The sequence below is a fragment of the Microcaecilia unicolor genome, chromosome 6 (assembly GCF_901765095.1).
Source record: "Microcaecilia unicolor chromosome 6, aMicUni1.1, whole genome shotgun sequence".
Taxonomy (NCBI): Eukaryota; Metazoa; Chordata; class Amphibia; order Gymnophiona; family Siphonopidae; genus Microcaecilia; species Microcaecilia unicolor.
In genome coordinates, this window is record NC_044036.1 from 290,377,291 (window position 1) to 290,404,474 (window position 27,184).

At 43.9% G+C, this 27,184-nt stretch overlaps 1 protein-coding gene across 5 annotated transcripts in view; it reads right to left on the reverse strand.

The window, feature by feature from the left end:
- Nucleotides 1-27,184, reverse strand: part of NUP214 (nucleoporin 214) — a 165,262-nt gene that overhangs the window by 66,720 nt on the left and 71,358 nt on the right. For all 5 annotated transcript variants that reach the window (XM_030207808.1, XM_030207810.1, XM_030207809.1 and 2 more), the window contains 6 exons: nt 20,573-20,755; nt 11,775-11,860; nt 8,017-8,100; nt 7,123-7,377; nt 2,748-2,909; nt 1,275-1,383 (listed from right to left, as the gene is read on the reverse strand). In XM_030207808.1, coding sequence (XP_030063668.1) covers nt 1,275-1,383; nt 2,748-2,909; nt 7,123-7,377; nt 8,017-8,100; nt 11,775-11,860; nt 20,573-20,755 — 879 coding nt within the window. The remainder of the gene's footprint in view (nt 1-1,274; nt 1,384-2,747; nt 2,910-7,122; nt 7,378-8,016; nt 8,101-11,774; nt 11,861-20,572; nt 20,756-27,184) is intronic.

A 27,184-nucleotide genomic window follows, 5' to 3' on the forward strand; every position in this document is an offset into this window, starting at 1 on the left:
GGATAAAATCAGAGCATGCTCTCTTCTGAAGGTGTTTCTACAGACTCTGGAGAAGCTAACATTTTATACAATTTCTTTTTCTTGGGTATGTATTTATCTTACATCCCCTATACTACAGGTATAACTAAAGCAGTTTATAAACAGAACAAAAACATTCCCCCAGGAAACATAACATCAACGAAGCACAAACAAAACTGTGTACACAAATAAATTACTCAGATGTCTTATTAATCAAATGCTTATCAAATGTGCTGTTAAGTGAAATCATTGAATCTCACCTTCATCTGTACAGAGAGCAGAAAAACAGAAAAATTAGGGGACCAAGGTGGAATCATAGTCTGTTGTGTCACTTTGAGCTCTGACAACCTGGTGTTTTTGGCTTGCTAACCTGGACTATCCACGTGCTTACAGTAATTAGAAGACATTAAGTTACTGTTGCCGTGGCAGAAAATCCATAAAAAATATTTCCAGATAGCAAATTCTAACAACATTTCTATATAGTACCACTACAGCAAAACCCTCACAGGCACGTTACCATTTCTATGCTGTGCCCTACTCACCTCTGCTAGGAACGCCATGCCATGCAGCCCAGTCTATGCATACAGGGCTACCCATATACACTGTCTGCACATGCTAGAAAAGCTTTACTTGTAAGCATATTGACGGTGTTACTGAGCAGCAAGGTACACATTGTTTAAAAAATAAACTCAGATCCTTTCAGTCACATGTACTGCAAGGGTAGCACACAGTGCGTTTTTTTCTAGTAAAAAAGGTGCCAGTACTCAAATGCCAGGCCACCCTTCAGGGGTAGGGTGATCACTGAGGGACCCACCCCACAATAGCCAGGTCCCCTACAACCAGTCAAAGTGCAAGGTGATGCATGTGGGGAAAAAAGAACCCGAATTATAGCTACGTCATGCAAGGTTGCCACGTTAGGAGTTACGGACCAAGAAAGGGATCTGGGTATTGTCGTTGATAATACACTGAAACCTTCTGCTCAGTGTGCTGCTGCGGCTAGGAAAGCAAAAAGAATGTTGGGTATTATTAGGAAAGGTATGGAGAACAGGGAGGAATAAGCGCAAGGACACATGCAAATGTCAGGATCTAATGGTATAATTAATTTAATTAAACACTGCAGTTCAATTAAAGCAAGGCTGAAAACAAAATGAGATTAACCCTTTCCCACTGCTGACTGGGACAGGGCTCCAACAGGACACAAAAATATAGTGACATGAAATTGAGTGTGACCTCACCAAAGGCTCATGTGTACTCACCCTATCACTGCAGGCACGGCTGGGCTGGTTCCAGCACTCTTCAGCTCCTGGATATTAACCACCTGAGGCACAGATTTCAGAGCTGACTCACTCAGGGTAGAGCTCATAACTGTGAAATATAAGGACACATTATAAAGAAATCCACTGTGGACCATGTGTCCACAGACAGGCCTGCTGGTCAAATCTTTTTTCACCATTTACAGAACCTTACGTATGTAGTCCTTATTTAGAGATTCCTATGTTGTTAATAGTTCAAGTTTGATCAGTACTAGATTGGATTATTCTAACTCCCTTTATTTAGGACTGTAGAAATCTCAGTTATAGAGATTACAGTTAATCTAAAATGTAGCAGTTTATTTGCTGACCAACATTAACATTTTTGTCATATCACCCTGTTTTGGAACAACTGCACTGACTTCCTCCCAGTAGATATGTCAAGCTCTCTTTGTGATCTATAAGATGCTACATAGCTTGGTCCCTGCCTCTTTGTGCTCATGTGTTAATTGCACCTACTAGTCTACTCTTTGCATTTAAAACACCAAGCCCTGATGGAAGTGCCTGCAAATATTAATTTGGCTTACAACACAACCAGCTTTCTCTTGCACTGGACCATCCGTGTGGAACAATCTCTAACAGAAGACTGTCTGAATTTGCATCTTTTCAGAAACATTGCAAAGCATGATTGTATAAGGTTTTTATATTATGCCTTCATGTTTATTAGATTATACGGTTGACTGTTAACCACCCTGTAGCCTCTGAGGTAAAGAAGTATATAAAAATGAGGAATAAAAGTGTGAACAAGGGAATGTCAGAGGTGGGGTCTACATGGAGAGATTCTACTCATATCAGTGTCCCATCAGAACTCAATTTGGGCAGATTACACTATCAGCACAAGCCCTCCGACACATCTGTTCCTCATTAACAGATTTGCTTAGCTATTATAAGATGCAGACAATACATTCTTTCATAAATCAGGCTGGGTCTGATAAGGTAAATAGAGATGCCTTAATTAAACCCCTACATGCACATACAGATGAGAAACATTACTCCACCCTACAGAAGCCAACAGTCCTTCCGAACATGTGAATACAGGTACTCTGTCACTGCATGCTTTTACCAAAACACTACAGCACAGCACTTTCAGTGAAAGGGCAGAATGGGATACAGCAGAGTGTCCTGGCCTCAGTACCTACAAGTTCTTTACAGTGCCAACGTCTCTAGAAAAGTTAGGGGCAGTTCCAAAACTGCAGCTAAAAGCTACCATGTTAATTTAAATTATGCTATAAAGTTTGTGCAAAAACAATTCTCATTATAGGTAGTAATCACAAAACATAATAATGATTCTATAATGACACCAGCTAATTTCCTGACAGCAGTTGTAGAGAGAACTCTTTTTAGCTTTGTATTGTTTTCTCTCTGCAGTACAGAAATAGAAACTAAATTTGGTGCTTCACTGATTAGCTGCAGAATTACCTGAAGTCTGACTAGCTATCTGGCGCCGGAGTGCAGCAGCCGCAGCTGCCTGTGTTGCAGGGATAGGAACTGTAGTGGAAGGCGCTCCATGCTTCACGGTTTTGGTCACCAGCATTGTGCTGTCTGCTCCCGGTGGAACTGCTCTGCTCACAGATGCAGCCACTGAAGTCAAAATCAAGAATGAACATTATTTTCATTCTAAGCAAGGGTAAGAGAAGACACAGTGCTGAATTTGTTACAATATAAGCATAGTACAGTAAAGTTATCATCGTATGCAGAATTAGATTTGGAAGCTGCTGTGATCTTAATCTTTACTTTCAAGAGGAAACTCCCCTCTTAAAATGGATAAATTATATTTTATCTGATCATTTTCTTTCCTTTAGTTCTACCAGACCAGTACAGGATCTGTGGGCTATGCCCATCAACCAGCAGATGGAGACAGACACTTAGACACAGGGACAAAGTTTGTCCCCATCCCCACAGGCTCTGTCTTCATCTGCAGTAGACTCAAACATTTATAATTTTATATTTAAATGTGTTAAGTATAAAAAGGAACAATATTCTGTGCAACTATTTATAAACCACAAATAAAAAACAATAATAACAACGACCAACTATAATAACCCCCCTCTACCCTTCCAACCCAAACAATAGCTGACTTCTACCACCCCAAGGAACCCTAATCCACCCTGTTAAAATTTCCAGGGGTGACAAAGTACAACCCGCTTTGTATGCCTTAGTGGGGGAGAAATATGCTTTATGAAGCGCGGTTATGATTTTTTAATATGTGGATAAATAAGTCATCAATAATCTCAGGATCCAGTCTAGCTCTCCTGTCTTCCACAATCCTTCTTGCAATAGAAAAGGTCTTCTCAGGAACACATAGAAGAGGTCCTCTGGTGGATAGGACTGTAACAGGACATCCAGACCTTTTGATCTGATCTCCTTCCTTTGACTGTAGAAGGGCATAACTTTGATGTTGGCTTTTGTTGCCATTAGACCCAGAAGTGGCATATCCCACTGGTTTGTTATGAGTTCAAAGGCATCAGGAGACAGCTCCCACTCTCCCAGACCAAAAGTGTCTGCTGAGAAAGTCTGCCTGAAAATTCTGAACTCTGGCTATATGAGCTGCTGATAGATTCACAATGCTCAGCTCATGTCAGTGAAAAAAGAAGAAGACAACTGTCCCCAAAGCACAACACAAGAACATAGAAAAACAATTGGGGGAGACCAATGTAATTCCAACTATGAGAAACAATGTATTGATAATACTAAAAATATATAAGATACAAAGGCCGATAAGTCCAAAATATCAAGAAGACTGAATGGACTTGAAGCAGTCCTGCGTTTCACTGCTGCAAGCACCTGCCTCAGTCAGAGATATTCCTATCTAGTTGACAATGGAAAACCGTTAGCCAGTAAATGGCACTACAGTGATATCAGCCATGTCACACTATAGCATAAAGCTGTAGCACTGTCAAAAAGAAGAAACAACAATGTGTAGAAATGAGATTGTTTATGTAAATGCAGCATAGCTGCAATCACAGTTCTTAAGGTTTCTATCCTGGTGCTTGACCTTCAACATGTGATTCATACCTTTGAGATCTAGTATTGGGCAAAATGCCTCTTTCTTTGGGATGATGAAATAAATGGAATACCTTCTGGTCCCTGTCTCATCTTGCAGAAATGGGACCACCACCTCAAGATCGAGGCGGTTCTGAAGAGTTACTTGAATGGCTACTTTTTTTTGGCAGGGATGTGACACAGTGACACCAGAAAGGAAATCTACGAGAGGACATGGACATTCCAGCTTGTAACCTCGCCTTATCACATCAAGGACACACTGGTCTAATGCGATTTGGATCTATTCCTCCAGGAACGGAGACAACGGTCTATGAGTTCCTTTGAGAAATGACCCAATAGGTTTGGGACATCTATAATAATGAAAAGATGTTGACCTCCCAGTTCTACATCTCTTAGCCTCACAAAATCTTGATTTGTAAGAACTCTGGTTTATCTTGGGCTATGGTTTTCAAAATCTTTTACAAGTTTCTCCAGATCCTCACCAAAAAGCAGCTTGCCTCTGAAGGGAAGTCTGCTGAGGTGGGTCTTAGAAGCAGTGTCAGAAGGCCAGTTACAGAGACATAAAAGCCATCCAGCAAAGACTGCCAAAGTCATGCTTCTAGCCAAAGCCATGCTTATAGAGTGAGTCCGCCACATAAGCCATACTCCTCTCTAGATGAGGGGCATCAGTGGACTCTTCTACTTTGCTCCCCTGAACCAATCTTCACACTTGCCAAATCCAGCAAAGAGAAGCTCTAGAAACATAGGTACTGTATATTGCTGCTTAGAAACTCAGAACCAAAATATCAAATGTCTGGTTAAGCAAGGCTTACAATTTGCAATCCTGCATATCCTCAAGAGCCAACCCCCCCCCCCCCCCCCCCCCCCCCCCTTCAACTGGGATCATAGTCTTCTTGGTAACCGCGTTACCAGGATATCTATGTTGAGTTGTTTTAGTTTTTCCTTTTCCTTAGAGAGCAAAGGGTACACAGCTTGGCCATGGTTCTGTCCACGATTAGTCCAGACTCGGGGGTCTCCTACTCAGCCAACATAACTTCTACTACTACTTATCATTTCTATAGAGTCTGTATGGCCTGATGGACTGGAAACACCCTGGAGGACATCCCAGAATAGGATCTCCTGACTCCAGGGTTTTGGAAATGACAGCAGGAAGTTCTTTTTTTCAAAAAAAAAAAAAAAAAAAAAAAAAAGAACCACCATCGGATCATCTCCCTCTTTTGTAGGGAACTCTTCCTCTTCCAACTGCTCTGATAAGGAACATAAATTAGTTTCCAATGATCCAAGTTATTCTAGAATAGCAGCTAACACTACTGAATTAGATTCCAAATCATCCAGATTTTGCAGACATCTTCTCTTAGAAGCAGAAGATTCACCTAACTCCACAGGAAGTGAATAACCTGTTCTCCCTGGCTCATCTGAGAACAATTTAAAAGAAACGTTCTGTGAGGCAAGGGAACAAATTCTGATGAAAATGACATCCTTGCTCTCAGAAAGTCTGTCAAGGCATGAGAAGGTCTCAAAAATATTATCAAGCTGCTCCATACAAGCCCCTTTCTAATGGTTGAGCACTGATACCCTCACCGAAATGGAATAAACCTGTAGAAAAATTGTGGTCCTTCCTGCATTTTCGCTCATACTATGGTTTTGAAGAGAAATGCCCCAAGACCTGCACAAAGAAGCTGCTATGACAAAAGGAATACTCTCCAGATAAAACTTGCCAGCTCCAACACTGAGAGCAGCACTTGGTATACTCCACCAGGGCTCCCATGAGGGGAGTCTCCTCAAACATGCCAACCACTGGAGAAATTTAGGCTGGTGCTGCAGCCTACTCGGAACAGTTCTCCCCACAGGTTTGACAGACAGCTGCTTGCTAAAGCTCTATTGGCAAAGGCTGAAGAATTACCCCCTGCCTCTCCCTCCCAAATTCCTAGAATACCTGGTGCCTCCGGCTTAACAGAAAATAGAACCACAATCTTATCAGGAGAAGATCCTTCTGTTTTCAAAGTTCTCTGAAAAGTTCAGACCAGGATACCAATTAAAGGAAAATACCCATTTGGATAGGCAGTTTTGGGGTGTGGAGGGGGGAGGTAGTGGAGTGGAAGAGATCTCTTGACTTCTCTGAGATATCCCCTTTGTTTCACTGAGTAAAATTTGTAGTTGAAAAAAAATTAGAACAAAAGCCTAAATAGGTACTTTCTGCTCAATTGAGACTCAGTCCTCTGGACCAGTCCAGGAGTTGTTTCCCAGCCTGTCCGGAAGATGTATGGTCTGCCTGTCACCATGTGCTGAAGACAGAGAAATATTGAAGAATTAAGGCTGAAGGTGCCCTTAGAGTGCAGATCTCAAAAGTCTTTAGTTTCTATCTCCAACTTCTGGTCGATGGGCATAACTCACAATTTTTGGACTGACTGGTGAAGACATTAAAGAAGTCGGCATCGACTCTTCTCTTCAGTAGTTTGCCGGTCCTCCAGCTAAGGTCAATGCCGAGGCAGGACTGGGAGTCAGACAAACCTAGAGAATGACAGTTTTCTGTGGCATGTGTCCTACATCTCTAGCACATACCCAACTCTACTTCTTCCACAGACTATCCTCATGCTACAGTTGCTTCCTCTCAAAGCTCTCATTAATGTACCTAATCCCTGCATTACAAACAAAGCTGTAATTATAATCTCAAAGCATTTCCCCTTCCTCTACCTTCTCCCATCAGTCACTTTACAACACAATAGTGAAGTACTGTCAGCCCAAAAATACAGACCCTCTATTGCAGGCAGCTGATCTCTGATGCACTTACTCAGGTTACCAGCAAGGCCCAGATGGGGTTTCCCAAAGGGTGGAGGCTGAGTGACCAAACCAGGCTGAATGGAGGGCGTGCGAACCACTGGGGCATGTCGAGGAATTCGGGCTGGTGCAACCTCTAACTCCACCTCCTCTTCCTCACTCTGTACATCTTCATTATCTAGAGCCTGGGAGACAGATGACGTGGAGCTAACATCATCCAAATCCTCACAATACTTTGGAGACAGGAACACCGAGCGAGACAGACTGGCTACAAAATCAAAAGAAGAGAATCACTAGACAGAGAGCAGGGAAATAGTACCCTTGCAAAATTCACAATCACCAGACACTTCAGGGAGACGGCCATACTGGCAAAATTCACAATCATCAGACACTTCAGAAAGACAGCCACCTTATTTCAGTGTCTCTTCTCTTCATGGTGACAGCAGCACAGTGGCGTACCAAGGGAGGGGGGGGTGGGGGGTGGTCCGCCCCGGGTGCACGCTGCTGGGGGGTGCTGCGGCGCGCGCCTGTGGGCTCCGAGTTCACTACGCTAACTTCGCTGGTTCGCTGCAGCTCCCTCCCTCTGCCCCGGAACAGGTTACTTCCTGTCAGAGGGAGGGAGCTGCAGCGAACCAGCGAATTTAGCGTAGTGAACTCGGAGCCCACAGGCGCGTGCCGCGGCACCCCCCCCCCCCCCGCGGCGTGCCCCCCGGGGGGGGGGGGGGGTGTCATTTCGCAGGGGGGGGGGGGGCGCATCGGCGATCCGCACGGGTGTCATCAAGGCTAGGAACACCACTGCAGCAGCATTCCAGAACAATAAGGCTGCAAATCTATTGCATCCATTTCATGGGAAATAAAACCAGCAGCAATTTACTTTTCTAACATATAAGAAGGAGATGACAGGTACCTGGTGCCAGGGAGCGCACTGCAGGAGTCTTTCTTTTGTTCAGAAAACTTCTCAGTTGAGCCTGTTTCACTGGGGATAGTTTGGCTGCAAAATACAGAGTCATTTCACCTTACGGCTTATTCTGCTGGGGGTTGAAGTTGGGTTGCAAGAGCAAGAATTATCAGCAAATTCAGGTTTCTAGTGCATATTCTGAACTATAAGTAATATTATTATCTATCTGCAGCAGATTCTGCGGAGGGACATCTGGAATTCTGTAACATATCTGCAGTATTAACACATACCCATACAGTTTCCACTTTCAGTAGCAATGTTATACATGGAAGGAAAATGTTTATATTACTAATTTGGTATTGTAATAACTTGTTAGCTATTAACTATTATACATAATAGTGTCAAAGTACTCTCTATCTCCAATTCCTTCTCCAATGATAGATAAAACTACCTGTGGCTCAATAAATACTAAATTTGATTTTCTTTTTAAGATGAAAATGATAAAAGGAGATGCTGCGTCAGAGCATACACTATGGCAAAGTTCACATTTGCAACTCTAGGTCCCTAGTGTTCTATGCTAGCTGGTGTAGCATTGAACAACCATGGCAGGAGGGGAGGGGGTCTTCTGATGGCCTCTTCAACTGAGGCAAGGACTCCGTTGAATACAAAACTCCTGCCTCATCCAGGCCCTCTTTCAGGGTTAGCTTAAGTCTTTTAGCAGATGAACCTCTGAGCAGCCAGTCTAAAGAATGGCACCTCACTGGGCCTCCTGCTACCAGGCCCTTCTTTAGACAGAAGGCTTAGTGTACCAACAAAATAAACTCGGGGCGAGGCCCATCCTCGAGAAGGTCCTATTCCTGCTAACAGTAAGAACTAAGGAGCTTTCTATCTGCCCCCCTTAATATCCCAAAGCAGCACCAGAAAAAACAGTGGTTGTTCCTGCCAAAATCATGATTCACTAATTCCAGGCACTACCACTGCCGGAACCATTCTTCCTCTCCAGGGCCAAGATTCTATCAGCCCAGTGTTGGCTGAATACTGCCTGCTGTACTCAGTCTGTGCTGCCATTACATGTGCCCTGCTGACTCCTCCCATCAGCAGAGACCCCCCTTACTTCTGTTCAACTACTCAAACACTCTGCAACTCCTCACAGCAAGAGCCCTCAATTACCGCTGGCTGTTTTCTCTTTCCTATTTCTTTTAATTTTTGGCTGCTAGAAAGCTCCTGCTTCTGGACCCCTCCCCAACAGTAGGGAAAGCAGAGGGAAGATATTGCAACCAACCCCAACAAGCACTAGATGGAAGTGGCAGCCCTACTGGGTTCTGCACCCGATTCAACCATCCAAACTGATCCCAGCCCTATTGCTTTCTTTTCTTCTCTCTCTAAGCAAGCCCCAGCAAAGGTCCCTCAAACCTCTCAGGCCAGATTCAGACTGCACAGGCCTACCTCATCTACCTCCGGCTAGAGACTGAGAAATACTGGCTGGCTGTTAGCTGCACATGTCCTTATATACTTATCATCAAACCAATGGTTCTCACTCTCCATCTACTAGCAGAATAATGTAGCAGAATAATGTAAACCTGAATGTCTGAACTGCCTTGGAGGGATGAAAAGAAAACAATTTTAAAGCATGCCCACAGCTCATTCTGAGGTACAAAGTTGGGGACAGATTTCCTGGAAGCATATACAGGATTCAGGGGAATGGTATGGGTACCATACATCAACATATCAATGGCAAAAATCAGTGTCAGGCCAGAACAACAAGTTGTTGTTGTTGTTTTTTTTTTTACTCTTTGTATGTAGACCTTACATACAAAGAGTAAAAAAAAAAAAAACAACAACAACAACACACAACCGGAGGTAAGAGAGGGAAAAGTCTAATATTTTTTTTTTGAGGACTGTGGGAGAAGAGAGGATTAAGCCTTCCCAGCTCAGCATTCAGAAGCCAGTACTGTGTGTTTGTAGCTGCCCCCACCCTCAAGATGTCATCAGGGACGCACCTGGGCTTATAAAAGGCCATCTGTGCAGCAGCAAATGGTGGCAGGGGAATGTCCCTTTGGTGCTCTAGAAGGGGCCAGGATGGCTGAATTTGGAACAACGGGCAAGAGGAAGAACAAGATGAAGCTAAGTGAGGCAAGTCTAACGTCCCACCTGGTGCTATGGATCTATATTTGCATGTGACAAAACAGTGGGTTTGTAAGCCTATAAACTGTATTCATTATTTCTTGAACAGTATTTCTCTAGTTTGGCCAGCAGGTGGTGCATGTTTTATGTTTAAAGCTGAAACAGAGAAATGACTGTTTCTTCCTTAGTTTAACACAAAGAGGAAGTAACTTGCAGTGATGTGGCCAGTTACTTTTAAAACATGTTGTTCTGGGCTCTGATTGGCCCAGAAGCTCAAATTCAGTCTGGAAATACTGGATTTTTCCCCAGTCTCAGTTTGGAAGTAGAGAGCGAAAGACCTCTTTATTGAGACCCTGTGAGCAGTTATATTCTGCACTATCCACTATTATTATTCAGTTACCTGTTATTTTCCATCTGTTTTATAGTTCACTGTTCAACATTTTTTAGGACAATAAACTTTTTTTTAGTCATTGACTCTGTTTGTCTGAGCTAAGAATCCTGGTGGTTTCTGCGTTGGTCTGTGAGTGCTTTCTAGGAACTGTGGGACAACTGGGAGTGTGTGGCCTCACTAACCTAGAAATCACCGGGGATAACTTGAGAGCGGGAGACTTGCCTACAGGCGGTTGGGAGGAGGGTGCTAGTGTAGAGCACATGCCCAGGTGCAGGCAGACTAGAGCTGTGCTCGGGATAGATTCTCTAAGTGGCCGCAGGGTTAGCCCCAGGCGAGCTGCTAGGTGTTTCGTGACAGTGCTAACTGGATATTTTCTGTGGCATTATTCAGTTAAGTGCCACTGAATATATCTGGTTAGCCCTGGAGAAGCGATTTAAACATCAGGCCTTTAATATTTATATCATCAGTGGGGAAACTGATGATAAATAAAGCTACAATGAGGAACCTATGATTTGTTCTCTTAGGCTTTTGCAGCTGGCGTCATGATTGTTGCCGATGCCCAGGTCTTGCCACATCTGAGCAGTGGAACCACTTACTCAGATGTGGCAAGACCTGGACAACTGCAACAATAAAATTATGACTTCTAAATCTACAAACAAAACTTTTCCAAAGACGGGAAGGGGGTAGTATTATAGTTTGGTTTGGAATGGACACTCTCTTTGCTTGTAGGCTCTAATTTATTTTAATTTCTTTTCCTTGGTTATAGGATGGTTTTCTGGATACAGTCATATAATAATGGTTAAAAACATAATAATAAAAATACCGTGGCAGCTGCCTGGCGAAATCTAGAGCCCCCTAACAAGGAACAAGTGCTGCAAAATTAGACTACTTATATTTGATGTCCAAGTTAACGGAATTGAAATATGATCGGATGGGTCACTTCTATGCAGTATGGAAGCCGTACCAGCGAGAGGTACTTTTTTGCAGTGAAATTTATATTGTTTGAACTCTTTAGGTTTACCTTAATCGAGCAAGTTGGGGGGGAGGGGGAAGGAAGTTTATGCTGTTACCTACATTGTTATTGTACCAATCGCTGATGCAATTTTGTATCAATGCATGACTCAATGTTACTGTACAATTGTTTGTATTTTCTTTGCAACTTTGAATAAAGCATATTAAAAACTAAAAAATAAATAAATTAAATAAAAATAACAAAAAGAAGCAGAAAAAAAAATATCTGAAAAATGTTCACCTGGCTGTTTTGGTTGGGGTTTGGTTAGAGACTCCAAGGTGGTTTTGGTCAAAGCGCTGCGAAGACTTTCAAGTTCACTGTCAAAGCTAGAAACAAGAGAGAAAGAAGGGGGAGGAGAATATGCAAATCATATGCTTATGATAGCCCCCCCCCCAACTCCTTTAGAGAGCAGCCCTCCTAGTAACTTCTTATGAAGGTCGGCATTATTCTTACCTTACACATTAAGGAGAAATTAGGTCTTAACTGATAATTTTCTTTCCATTAGTCCTTCCCCTGGGAGGGGAGGGGGAGGAGAGAGAGGTGCTAGAAAGGGGGAGGAGTCTGGAGGAGAAAAGAGATAGAGGAGATGCTGGACGGGTAGGGGCTCCAACTAATAGGCTGCAGGGGGCAACAGAAACCATAGCATCGGCCCAGGTCTCAAAATCAGTTAAAAATGTCTGCTCAGCTTCCAAGGAGAAACCCACAATTCTATTTGTTGCATAAAGTAAAAATCTTTCATTTTTGTTTCTGTACTGTCAGAATTCAGCTCTTCTCCGCAGCCATACAATCTTCAAAACTGCTGCAACATACTTAGAGCTTTTGAATAGGGCAGGATCTGGAGACTATTAGAGTTTGGGCAGGAAGCACCATGGCAATGGCTATTCTGCAAAGCCATGTCCATTTTATAATGTACTAGTAAAAAAGGCCCGTTTCTTACAGAAATGAAACGGGCGCTAGCAAGGTTTTCCTCGGAGTGTGTGTTTGACAGAGACTGTGTGTGAGAGCGAGAGAATGAATGTGTGAGTGTGTGTGTGTGTGACAGAGAGTGAGAGCGAGAGAATGAATGTGCGAGTGTGTGAGACAGAGAGTGAAACTGTCTCCTCTGTCCCCTACCCCCCCTCCACCCACTCAGCGATTCTTCTCTCTCCCCTGCTCCCCCTTCAGGCACCCAGCGATTCTCCTGTCCCCCTGACCCCCCCCCTGTAGCCACCCAGTGATTCTCCTCTCTCCCCTGCCACCCCTCCAGCCACCCAGCGATTCTCCTCTCTCCCCTGCCCCCCCCTCCAGCCACCCAGCGATTCTCCTGTCCCCTACCCCCTCTCCAGCCACCCAGCGATTCTCCTCTGTCCCCTGCCCCCCCTGTAGCCACTCAGCGATTCTCCTCTCTCCCCTACCCCCCTCTCCAGCCACCCAGCGATTCTCCTCTCTACCCTGCCCCCCTCCAGCGATTCTCCTCTCTCCTGCCCCTCTCCAGCCACCCAGCGATTCTCCTCTCTCCCCTGCCCCCCCCTCCAGGCACCCACCGAGTCTCTGTCGCTCCTTTGAAAGCCCTGCCCGTCTGTAGCCTTCCCTTCCAGTTCGTTCCCTCCGAGTCCCGCCTTCTGACGTCATTTCCTCTTTCTGCGAGGGCAGGACTCTGAGGGAACGAACTGGAAGGGAAGGCTACAGACAGGCAGGGCTTTCAAAGGAGCGATGGAGACTCGGAGGGTGCCTGAGGGGGGGGGGGGGGGGGGCGCAGGGGAGAGAGGAGAATCGCTGGGTGGCAATGACGGACCGGGCAGGCGGGTTTGGCGTTTTTTACAGACCGTTGATTGGTTCCTCATTCTTGTGACATTGCGGGACAGTGAGAGCCAATGAAACGCTGTTACAGACTTACGAACCCTACACTGCCACAGTGCCACGAGTCAGCTTCAGAACGTTGGAGGTGCTTTTTATTATATAGGATAAACAACAGAACAACACAAAAAGTAGCACATATGAGTTTATCTTGTTGGGCAGACTGGATGGACCGTGCAGGTCTTTTTCTGCCGTCATCTACTATATTACTATCAAGCTCATTTTCAAAGTACTTAACCTCCCAAAGTTCCATAGAAACCTATGGAACTTAGCCTCCCAAAGTGCTTTGAAAATATGCCTCTATGTAATACTAAGAAAATGAAGTCAGGGGTGGCTCAACCATTAGGCCACCTGAGGCAGGGGCCTCAGGTGGCACTCTTCAGGAGCAGCATCTCCCTTTTCACGGCATTTACCTCATCACATTCCAAATCCAGCAGCGATTCCCATAAGCTGCCCTACCGCCGACACCTGCCTTTTCCCTTTACGACGACTGCTTCTTTGATGTACCTTCCTATTTCGTCAGAGACTCAGGCAGCCACAGTAAAGGGAACAGGCGGGTGCTGGCAGCAGGGAATCGCTGCCACTTCCGGGTTTGGAACGTGACGATGTAAACGCCACAAACGGGCTGGAGGTAGGATGAGGAGGCAGCATCTTGGCCCAGGAGGGGGAGGCACCTCCGGCATAGGGTGGGGCGCAGCATCTCGGCCTGAAGGGGGCGGCATCTTAGTTCCGCCTCAGGCAGCATCTTGCCTCGGGCCGGCCCTGAATGCAGTCCTATCTTACAATGCATCCAGGGTCTGCCCTCACAGCCTGGCAAAAAATTCCTTGTTAAGTGAAACAGCTTAAGGCTATTATTACTATGAAATGTTTCTCAGTTGTTTAAGCCAATATTATTTATTCTTTTCCTGTTGCCTGCCACTAGGCTGTTAATAACTTCTGATTTTTTCCACCTGTAAATATATGCACTACGGGGAGGCAGCTTGGGCACCGTGCCACCTTGCCCTGCCCTCCCCATGGAAGTCACAAGGATTTATGTGACATGACTGCTCCATGATGGGAGCGAGGGGGATGACGGGAGCTGGCTGCAGCCGTTATATGTGTAGATAATAAACACAGTCATGCACCCTGGACTAGAGTAAAAGGGCAAAGGCCATAAATCGTCAGGCCCAGGAACTTATGATCTGATATGATATCCTTATGGCCAAACAGGCCTGGGAAAGGAGGAAACAAACAAACAAACATGGGAATGTGGTTTAGTAGGTGAGAAAAACCAGATGACTTTGAAAGAAGGTAGGATGATCCTGGGTAAGATAGCTTGTTGAGGCATTGTAAATCATTGTTAAACACAAGTGTATAAAAATAGCTCAGTCCAGTATGTTGGAGCGATAGATACAGCCAGCATATTTATGCAGTAGTTGTATTCTCCCATGAGAAAATTAATTGTATCAATACTTGGTAAGTGAATAAAATTACCTTTCTCATAGACACGCAGCCTTGGTCTTTCATCTCTGCAAATTGTGGGTAACTGATACATGAAGATTTGTAGAGGTGGTAAAAAGACCTAAACATTTTACAAGGGTTTTTAATTCATTGATGACTTCCCGCCGTTGATTAGACGGGAGCTTTATGGTGTTCGGATTCAAGCTGCAGGAATCCCGACACGCCAACTGTGTTGTTTAACACGAAAATTGGTGACATCTTTAAATTATTTCCTGTTATTACTGATAGGTCCTAGGTCTGAACTTTGCATGCAGGCTAGGTGTATTTAAAATACCATTGCTAGATCCTATGTAACTTTTTGTCTGACTAGGTGTATTTAAAATAGCATTGCTAGGTCTTCTGCCACTCTTGTCTGACTTAGGGGCTCATTTTCAAAGCACTTAGCCACCCAAAGTTCCATAGAAACCTATGGAACTTAGCCTCCCAAAGTGCTTTGAAAATATGCCTCTAGGTGTTTTAAAATAGCAGAAACCTCTGGTAGGTCCTAGGGTCTGATCAGCCTTAGGTGTGAGTAAAATACCGGGTTTAGAAAACAAGTCCTAGTAGGTCCTAAGTCTTGCTTCTTAGAATAGGTGCCCCTTGAACAGGTAATTAACTACTTTCCTTTAGGGAAAAAAGAAGTTACTAAATTAAATCAAAACTGTTATAAGTGGAATCAACAGCAAACTAATTTTTGCTGGCCCCCAAATGGCTCATTTGAGGGTTCCCTATTGAAACAATTAATTGCTTACAATGAGAAACAGAATAAGGGAAAATCCCGACTGAAACATTTACAAGCTATTAATAAATGGATTTTGGTGGGTGAAAAACAATTAGCATCCCCAAATTTACCAGATGATATTAAATTTCTACCACCACTGCCCACCAAGTCATCATGCCCTCCTCCATATGAGCAGGACTTACAGCATACTGTGTCCAGGGAATCGTCCCAAACTAAATTACTTCCCTGTGGCACGGCTGTCGGATATCAGCAGCTCTATCCTGATTTCATTGATATGATGGAGGATATCAAGAAAATTCCCATAAACAGCCAATTCCCTACTACTGTCAAGATTGTGGGAGTCGTGATCTCATAGAATTGAATCCCGACGATCCAGAAGATACTGTTGAGACTGTCTCTAATGTGACGTCTCCCAGCCATTGCTCAGATTCATTAATCAATCGACCTATGTCTCATCTTACACCCGTGTATCCCAGGGGGATGCCCTTGGGACCTATGGGTTTAACATCGAGGTTTCAGGGCATCGCTAATGAAATGCGAAATGATAGGGATACCATTCGGCATAGTCCCACTAAATTACCTCCTTACCATCCAAATCCCCAATATGATTCGGACAGTTACCAAGTACTTAACCTCCCCCAGTGGGTAATTTCCTGGGGATAGAATACCAGAATGCCAACGAATGTGTAGCCCCATCGAAAAATTCCCCAAATACAACTTGCTTCATAAACAGTCTGGTGGTATCGCCCACACAGAATACACTCTGTATTCTAATGTGGAACTAACTAGTTTAGTTCAACAACTCCCCGATTTATCCGCTGGAGGTACCAAATGGAGTCATAAATTTGAGGAACTAACCATGGGCTCCACACCAGCTATAAGAGATATTAAAGCCTTTTTAGGACGTATACTACAGGCCAATGTAATTGATCTTTTCACGGTCGCTGGATTCAACCAACTTGTAACCTCCGATCTTTATGACGGGGACAAATTCTCTGAGACTAAGGGACCTTTTTGGACAGCCGTCCGCAATCATTATCCCACGTGCAAGGACTTTTCCGTCCTTACTTCCCTGGAATTGAAACCTACAGAATCTATTGAACAATACATGCTTAAACTACAACAATTATATAGAGAAGAGACAGAGGAGCGTTTTGATGCTCCGAATAGTCTCCCTGTGTTTTACCATTTATTTAAAGAAACCTTACCTTCTAAAATCAAGGAAGCTCTAGATAATACAGTTGGTATTTCATAGAAGTTATGGCCAGAAATGAAAGCACACATTCTCCATCATTGTAGGTCATTCACGAAACAGTCAAAAACAGGGTAAAGAATTACAAAAATTGCAAACCCACCTTATGTCCCTTCAGATCAAGCAGATAGAGCAGGAAAAACCTCCTAAACACAGGCTAGGGTCTATACCTAATGATGATTCTTTAATTTTTGATAGGGATGAACAGTTTCCCCCAACGACCTGAGGACTTTCCTCAAAATACAAACCCGATCATGTATATGAGGGGTAGAGGGAAATTCTAGAAGACCTTTACAGGGATTTTCAGGGCGTGGCCACTTCAGTGCCGGTCCCCAGGATTATCCCAGTCCATCTCACCGCCCTAATATCCAGTGTTGGCAGTGCAATAATATTGGCCATTACGCCTCTGAGTGCAGGAGCATGGGCCCTAATTACAATACCTGATCACGATATCAGAATTCTGACTCACGCCCGTCTTTTTCTTTATGGAACCCAGAAAACCCCAGTGACTAGGAGTCGTCCACACTAGTGCAGGATATAGTGATCCCATGGTAACATTATACATTCAAGGTATTCCAGTCTCATTTATGGTTGATACTGGAGCCTCACGTACTGTTTTAGTTAATGCCCCGCCACTGCTAGTGAAGCAGCTTAAATTGTCCAAGGAACACATTACCACTATGGGATTTAACGGTGTACCTACAGATACACTGGTATTAGAATCTATGACAGTACAATTTGCTGACCAAGAAACAGTTGCTCCTTTGTCATATGCACCTTTATGCCCTGTTAACCTTTTAGGACGAGATTTACTGACTCAATTTAAATTCCAGATTCATTTTGATTTACCTTTGCCTACTGTTAATACTTCCCTGATTTTTGCTGTTACTACTTTAACGGACCAAATTGTTTCTACTGCCTTACAAAAGTTACCTGTTTCCTTATGGGCATTGCCTGATTCACCCTATGGTGAAGTAAAAACTAAACCTCACCGAATCACATTATTAGATGGTTCTGATGGTCCCAAGATTAGTCAGTATCCGTTGATACCTGAGGTAATCCGAGGAGCGCAAGACCAGATACAGACATTGCTAGATCAAGGAATTATTGAAATTAGTCATTCTCCTTACAATACTCCTTTATTTCCAGTCCAAAAGAAGGAACCTGGACAGTGGAGAATTGTACAGGATTTAAGGGAACTTAATTCTGTTGTTAAACATGTTTTTCCCAATGTTGAGAATCCCACTACTTTGTTACAAAGCGTTTCTTTGCAATCTTTTCATTCTACCATTGATCTATCTAATGCTTTTTTCTCCATTCCCTTACATCCTGACAGTCGCCCTCTCACTGCATTTCAATTTGATAATGTTACTTATCAATGGACTCGATTGCCCCAAGGTTTTACTGACAGCCCTACTGTATTTTCGCAGACATTAGCACAACATATCAAAGAATTTAAATCTCAATATGCATGGCCTGAACGGACTCACTTATTGCAATATGTAGATGATATGTTGATTACCTCTAATGATTTTGATATTTGTGTGCAAGTTACCTGTGATTTTTTGAATTTTTTGGCTGTCAAAGGTTACAAGGTGAATAGAAAAAAACTGAAAGTGGCACAACCTAAGGTTACGTTTCTGGGACACGAAATTGGTGCTCGGTAACGTGCCCTCAGCTCTGAAGCCCTGTCTCATGTTTCTAAATTACGCCTACCCACTACTATTACTGAATTGAGAGCTGTTTTAGGTATGTTGAATTTCCGTCGTTTATGGATTCCAAATTATTCTGAAAGAATTAAACCTTTTTACCAAAAATTGTCTGGTAGACAGGATTCTAAATATGAAAGTATTTTACCGATGATGAAACCTTAGCATTAGTGACCTTAGTTAAGGATGTTGTACAAAGCTCACCCTTAGCCACGGTTATGTGTCCCGTGAAGTACATCTGTGGAAAACTCATGCTGGTCACACTTGGGCTGCTCTTATAACTCAGGATGAAGCGGATATAGCTTCGCCGAATGCGAAAAGGGACTCGTAGCGGCTGCTACCGCTGTCCTTAAATTATATAGCTACATTCCGCATTTACCTGTTGTTATTCATAGTTCCCATGATGTCAAGTGCCTTTGGAACAAAAATATTAGCCATATGACTCCGTCTAGGTTGCAAAAATATCAGGTAGTCTTACTTAGTATTGTTCATCAATTGCAACCTCTTACATCTGCAGAATTGAAACATTTAGATCCTCTGATAAATATCTCTGAGTCCACTTTTCCACACCAGTGCACTGCACAATTACCATCTGTACCTGCCTCACTGACTATCCATTACGAGATCCTTCAGACCGGACCCATTTGGTTCACCGATGGATCTTGTCAAAATGGTAATGCAGGTTTTGCTGCCGTCAATTATACGCCAACAGAGACTCCTATCGACATTGTACAATTCCGATTACCACTCGGATATACAGCACAGACAGCTGAATTAGCTGCAGTGTTGTATGTCTTGCAGAACAAATCATTGAATGAAGATGTCTCTGTTGTTACTGATTCCTGTTATGTTTTTTCTTCATTACATACTCACATATGCAAATGGAACCAGAGAGGTATGGTCACCCTTTGAGTCATGTGCCTTTATGGAATAAAGTGTTTGAGGCGTTACAAAAACGCCATAAGAAAAATTTACCTACAGCTATTAAATGGATTAAAGCTCATCAAGAAAGCGTGCTTTCTTTTGAAATTAATGGTAATCACATGACAGATGACTTGGCTAAGGAAGTTACAGAAATTTCACCAGACTGCGCGATGGATAGTAGTGACGAAAGAATAATGTTTGTTGATCAGACCAAACAACCCCAGATAATGCAGGATTGGAGTTATATGAGGCACTGCAGGCTTCGGCTACCCAGACAGAATTGAGAATGTGGAAACAAGCAGGATGCAGTTTAAATTCCCATAGTCTATGGGTGCACCCTGCTGGACAAATTTGTGTAGCACAACAAAATTTATTTCTGTTACTTCACTCTTTACATTATCCCTGGCATTTAAGTGATAGCATTATGTACGATAACCTTGTTTCTAAAATTTGGGCACCACAAATGCTGTCAATGTGTCATACTGTCGTTCGTGGGTGTTACAAATGTTTTTTGAACACCCCCAAACGTGGAACCTTGCTTCATGACGGCCCCGTTCTGCCGCACCCCATACCCACCATTGCACATCATGATGGTCTTGCTAGATTGCACGGCGGGCAGACATGGTGGTTAACAAACTGTACCATATGGCTCGGGCACTACTACTACTTATCATTTCTAAAGCGCTACTAGACATACGCAGCGCTGTACACTTGAACGTGAAGAGACAGTCCCTGCATGACAGAGCTTACAATCTAATTAGGACAGACAGAACAAACAAGAGATAAGGGAATATTAAAGTGAGGATGATGTACTAGGTTGTTTTCTTGACATGTTGATGTCTCAATAAAGCTGCAGCCTAATTTTGTTACCAACAAGAAACTGTGTGGCTGGTCAATGTTCTTGGGTGAAGCTATACTGTCTTCTGTTGAGGAAGACGGGACAGGCATGAGTCAGAATGGCAGGGCAAGGGGAGGGTCTGGAAAGGGCACCAAACACAAACGTTATTATTAGACACTCCCCACCACCCAAACTCAAGCGCCTCCTCCCTGGTGAATACAGGAAAATCTTTCTGTACTCCAGAGGTGCTACACCAACCTTTGGCTACTGCTCTGAGAGGTGGTGTCGCTGGTGCTGCTCCACTGAGATGTCTGATTGTAGAGGCGCAACTGCTGGAGGCTCTCTACCAGCTGGTTCAGCCTTTGTCGCTGCTGGTTGATGATTTCCCTATTGTTTGCAAGTGCATTAAACAGTGTCTCACGCTCAGGAACCAGCAACCGCCTGGACATCAAAGGACACAAAAGAAAAATAAAAGGTGAGCACTTCAAACAATGGGGTAATATTATAGTAATTTTCATGTGTATGTGACCATTTGCGTACATAAATAGCCTCTTATAAAATTTTGACCAGTGTAAAAGTATGCGCTTTGACAAGGCAACACATACTTTGCAAATAAGTAAGAGAGGAGTTAGGGCAGAACATGAGCAGACTTTGTCAAGTAGGCATGCAGGTTATAAACCAGGCTAATTTACTGAATTTACATATAAGGTTCAATGCGGATCACAATAAGATAATCAAGCTCAAGCTATATACTGGGAACATGCATAGCCAAGTATATATAATCACAATTAAAATTTAATAATTTAATCTGGGGGGGGAGTGGGAGAACCTTTTTTCTTGGGGAGGAGGGGGAGGAAATTAGATGAGGGATAGGGATGGTGGAGTTAGTGGTGGAGGTGAATACGAGGTTTGGGGTTATGGATTTTTCCTCCAGTTTGGTTGAGGTGTTGGTTTGGTAAGAGCATCAATTGCTTTGGGTGCACAGATCTGGTGCTGCTCCAGATTGGACATTTAAAGCAAGGTCCTAGAGATTTAGGGGGGGAGGGGAGTTTTGTTAGTTCTTTCTGAGGTGGGGATCTTAATAACGTGAGGAATTTAGTGGTCTCATAATAGGTGGGCTGATAGGGTAGGTTACCCTTGGACCTTCGTGTCCCCTTTTTGAGCGCGGGGGTTTAAAGGTTGTAGGAAGGGGGTATGGTTAAAGGTTTTACACCTGGGGGGGGCGTGTCAAGATGGCGGCACGCTATTGATCGAAGTAGTACCTCTCGTAATTGCTGTGCCCTAGAAGAAAAATCTTTTTACCTATGCCGCATACAAAGAGAAAGGGAACGGTCAGGGGGGAAGCCTCGACACCCCGGACCTCTTCCCCACACCAGCAGTCGATTGAGAGATTTACTTCGAGAATGCCTACCCAAAACGTCGGGAGAAGTCCTGCTGTCCTCCAGGAAGGGGAAAAGCCGGAGGACTTGGGTTTGAATGTCACTCTTTCTCCCCCGACACTTTATCCACCGCCCCCTCCAGAAGGACGCCTGATCCAGAGAGGCCCAACCGAAACCGAAGAGTTAGACGAAGGGACCTTGGTCAAAGGCGCTGGAAAGGTTGAACCGGAAGGAAAGCAAAGGTCATCTGACCTGAGCGTTGATTTGAAGCAAATGAGAGCAGCTTCAGGGACGGTGTCGTTGGAGAACATATGGATTGTTCTCCAACAATTGGCAGTTACCGTTGAAAATTCCACGAAGGAAATATCTACTTTAGTGAGTACTATGAACACTTTTTCCAAATCCTTATCTACTATAAAAACGGAATTTACAACGCAAACATCAAAGCTTAACCAAGATGTAAAAAAACAGTTACCGTTGAAAAGTCCACGAAGGAAATATCTACTTTAGTGAGTACTATTAACACTTTTTCCAAATCCTTATCTACTACAAAAATGGAATTTACAATGCAAACGTCAAAGCTTAACCAAGATGTAAAAAAACTACAAGATTTATCGTCAGAAATGATAAAAGGACAAAATAATGATTAAAAGAAAGATTGATCAAATAGAAAATTATAAACAGAGACTCAATCTGCGCATTTTGAACTTTCCAAGAGAAGTGGGAATATCTCCTATAGATGCCTTTAAAAAATATCTTGTAGAGAAGGAAGTGACGTCACCGATGTAGCCGGTAGCCTGGTTGCAGAGCTCCGCGGGTTAAAGATTAAAAAAGTGTGAGAAACCCCGATAAAGCGCGAGGGATTCCCCGCAGAAGAAGAAGCAAGGCAGCTACAATAAATGGCGGCCAAAAAGAAATTGGCAAAATTTAACTATGCAGGGGAATCGCCGAGAGTAGCGGGTAAGGCGAAAACACCACTTCCCCCGCGTGGAGCAAAAATGGCGCCGGACGAAATGGAGTCTGATAATGATAACGAGGAGCAAGTCGCTGGTGAGATTGAAGTAGAGCGGAGCGAAATTATACGCTGGTTTAAAGAACTTAAAACAGAGATGATTAATACTAGGAAAAGTATTCAAGCTGCAGTTACAGAACTCCGCGAAGAAGTGAAAGATATGGGCGGCCGAATAGTAGAGACGGAGGAGCAGATGGATACGATGGCGGGAGAACTGCAAACCCTGAGGAAGAGTGCTTTTAAAGAACAGCAAGAACGAAATCTCATGGAGCAACGTCTGGAAGACTTGGAGAACCGCTCGCGGCGGTGTAACTTGAGAATTAAAGGCATCCCTGAGGAAGTACAATTCAGGGATGCGGAGAAAGTGGTGCGAGAGATTTGTGACTTTATTTTGGAGCAGGGAACGGATCCTGAAGAACGGCCTGCAATAAAAATTGATAGAGCTCATCGGAGCTTGGGGCCGCAGCGGGGGGATTTCCCTCGAGACATAGTGGCATGCTTCCATGAGTTTCAGGTGAAGGAAGCGGTGTGGAGAAAAGCACGTGCATTGGGAGAAATCAAATGGCGCAATGTTCAAGTGCAGATTTTTCAAGACTTGGCGAGATCTACTCTGCAAAAGAGACGAGATTTTAAGGATATTACGAGATTCTTGCAAAAGGCGGGTCTGCGCTACAGATGGATATATCCTAAGGGTTTGTTGTTAACAGTGGGAAGCCAGACAAAGAAAATCTTGCAACCTGAGGGAGCATGGAAGATTCTGGCTGCAATGGGATGTACGGACCTGCCGGAGATATCTGAGGCTTCCCAGAATTCCAGCACAGACAGGCCCCCTAAGAGTAAGGGGGGCTGGATCACACAGGGTGGAGGAAGAACTAACAAGAGTCCACCACGAATGGACAGTGAGACTGAAACGACGGCAGGCACCTGAAAAGAAAACAGCTGGAGGGCAATGGCCCGGAGTTAAAGCTGAGTAAAAAGCACTTCTACAACCAGTGACTTAATGTTAAGATTTACAAAAGGTTTTGGCATATAGGGGATATTTGGGAGCACGAATGGGGGGAAAGAATGATGTATATGTTGATGAGTGATGGGGTATGTTGGGGATAAAGAATGGTAAGGGAACCCATCGGAACGACACTTCCTTAGGGATACCACTGGCAGTTAAGGCTAGTGAACAGACGAGGGGATTTTCTGGGAGGGGGGAGGGACAGGGGAGGGAAGGGGAGGTGGGAGGGATAACAGTTGGTTCGTGGAATGTAAATGGCATGAATACTCCAGAAAAAAGAAGTATCATAAACAGGGAAATTCATAAAATGCAATGGGATATCAGTATGTTGCAGGAGACACACATTCAAAAGAAAGACGAGCGGTTAATACAATATAAGAATATGGGGAAGAGTTACTTTTTGGCGGACCCTAGAGGGGGGAAAAAAGGAGGTCTTGCAATCTATATTAAAGATACGGTCCCTTTTATTCATGAACAGACCTATTCAGAAGAACAGGGCAGGTGCATTGCGGTTAAAGGTAAGATCAATAACCAGCTAATTACTTTGGTGAATATCTATGCACCCAAAGAGGGACAGGGGGCATTTTTTGAGACCCTAAGGTTAGAACTACTCCAATTTGTGGCAGGCAATGTAATTTTAGGGGGAGATTTCAATTGGGCATTAACAGATCTTGACTACTCTAAGGGCAGGAAGGGTGGTAGACAGGCTAATACGTCTAAATTACTAAGACTGGTTAAGGAGCTAGATTTAATCGATGTCTGGAGAATGCAACACCCAGGACAGCGGACCTACTCCTTCTACTCACATGCGCAGCGCTCATACACATGGATAGATACAATCTGGGGATCCCGTAACTTATGGGGTAAGGTGCGGGACTCTGATATTGGGAGTATACATACCTCGGATCATGCCCCTATATGGATCTCATGGAAGGGATTGGGGAGAGAACGGGGACAAACATTTTGGAGATTAAATGAATCCTTGCTTGATTCTGCAGAGGCATGCGGGGAAATTCGAAGGGTGATACGGGAATATATGGAGGATAATGATACAGGGGATGTAACGGATGGGACCCTATGGGATGCCCTGAAGGTGGTAGTAAGAGGTCATTTGATTAAGAAAGATAGTCAACGGAAAAAAGAGGGTCAAGTCCAGGAATTGAGGGTACGACAAAGATTGGCTTTTCTGGAAGCCCAACATCAGGGAGGGCGGTGTCCTGAAGCGATAAGGGAGCTGCGAGAATGCAGGGCGGAGCTACAACAAATACAAATTAGACAGATGGAATACCATAGAAAGTTAATAAAACAAAAATTTTTTGAATTCAGTAATAAAGCTGGCAGGATGTTGGCGCGCAATTTGCGGCAAAGGGTAGTGGGAAACACTATAACTAAACTAAAGGGAGCGGGAGACGGTTTGATGTATCAGGACAAAGAAATTAGGGAACAATTTGCCCGATATTATGCAGCTCTATACTCATCAGAAGCGAAAATTACAATGGAGGAGATTCAAGAATATCTAGGTGGGATAGGATTACGCAGCTTAACTGAGCAGCAGAGGGAATCCCTGGATAAACCCATAACAGCAGATGAGATAGATAAAATTATTAAGGGCTTGAAAGGAGGTAAAGCACCTGGACTTGACGGGTATACGGCTAAATTCTATAAGATACTGGGACAGGAGCTAAGGCCACTATTAGTGCGGGTAGGGAATGAATGCTTCAAATCAGGGACCCTACCGAGGAGCATGTATGAGGCGGGGATTTCAGTTCTTCCCAAACCTGGGCGAGATCCAACAATATGTGGTTCATATAGGCCAATTTCTCTTATAAATATAGATATTAAAATATTGGCCAAGGTAATGGCAGAGAGGATTAATAAATTTCTCCCTCAGTTAATTCACACGGATCAAGCAGGTTTTATACCTAAGAGACAAGTAGCTGATAACATTAGGAGAACCCTAAATATTGTATGGGAAGGCCAAAATAGGGAGGAGGCTTTGGTGCTGTTAACAACTGACGCAGAAAAGGCCTTTGATCGGGTTGAGTGGATTTACCTGTGGGAGGTATTAAAAGTTATGGGATTTGGGCCAGGGATCATATCATGGCTAAGGGGATTGTATGCGAGACCTGTGGCCAGGATAAAGGCGAATGGAGAATATTCGGATCAAGTGCAGATACAAAGGGGTACCAGACAGGGCTGTCCCCTCTCCCCCTTGCTTTTTGCCATTGCGATCGAGCCTCTTGCACAGAAGGTTCGGGAGACAGCTCAAATAAAGGGCCTCTGTGTGGGGGATAGGGAACATAAAATAGCTCTATTTGCAGAGACATTCTTTTTTACGTGAGTCACCCAGAGGTGTCGTTAACAAATATCTGCAAAGAGATCAAAGTGTTTGGGGAAATGTCTGGATTTAAAGTCAATTATGATAAATCAGAGGTGCTGGGAGTGGTGGGGCCCCCTTCAGATACTGAAGCTATGTTGGAAAAATTTCCCTTCAGGCAAGCTCGGGAGAACTTTAAATATCTGGGTATTTGGATACCTAGGGACCTAACAAAGTTATATGGTTTAAATTACGATCCCCTGTTTAGGGAACTGCGCACAGATATGAGTCGATGGAAGAATGGGCTGCTGTCCTGGTGGGGCAAGATAGCAGTGGTCAAGATGAACTTGGTCCCGCGAATGTTGTTTCTTTTCCAAACGTTGCCTTTGGAAGTTCCACCAGTGGTTTTGAATAAATTACAATCAGATATTTCACGGTTCGTATGGGGGGGTAAGAGAGCAAGAACATCGAAAAGAATTATGTGGAAGGGAGTAGAGGAAGGGGGAAGAGGACTACCCAACTTAATATGGTACTATCAAGCAGCCCAATTGAAACAAGTGGCAGAGTGGAGTAAAGGAGATAGATCACCAGTGGCGACTTTAGAGCAAAACCTGGTTCCAAGGGGTAATTTGGAGAAAGGGGTATGGGGGTCTGGACGGATGTGCAGTTTACCTCAGGGGAATAGTAGTCCCTTTGTGTCTCACCTGCAACATACCTGGGAGGTATTAAAAAATAAATTCCGGAAGGGGGTGAAAACCTCTACTTTGGCGCATATAACCCATGAAGATGAGTTTCACGCGGGACAAGGGGGGGGGGGGGGGGTATTTCGTGAGTGGAACCGAAAGGGCCTGCGGAGATTTAGAGATCTTATGTCGGATGGGGTAATGAGGGACTTCAAGACATTAAAGAGGAAGTTTGATTTACCAGAATCAGATTATTTTGCATACATGCAGGTTAGACATTTCATGTCGGGACAGGGGTGGTTGGTATCGGACCCGAGGGAAAAGGAGCTATTGGAAAATATTTGGGTAACCCTGGAAGGTGGGAGGAAAGGAATTTCAAGGTTATATAAATACATTAGGGGAGATAAGATGCTCAAATTGCCCTATATGACTGCATGGGAATGTGATTTAAATATGGAAATGAGTGTGAAGGA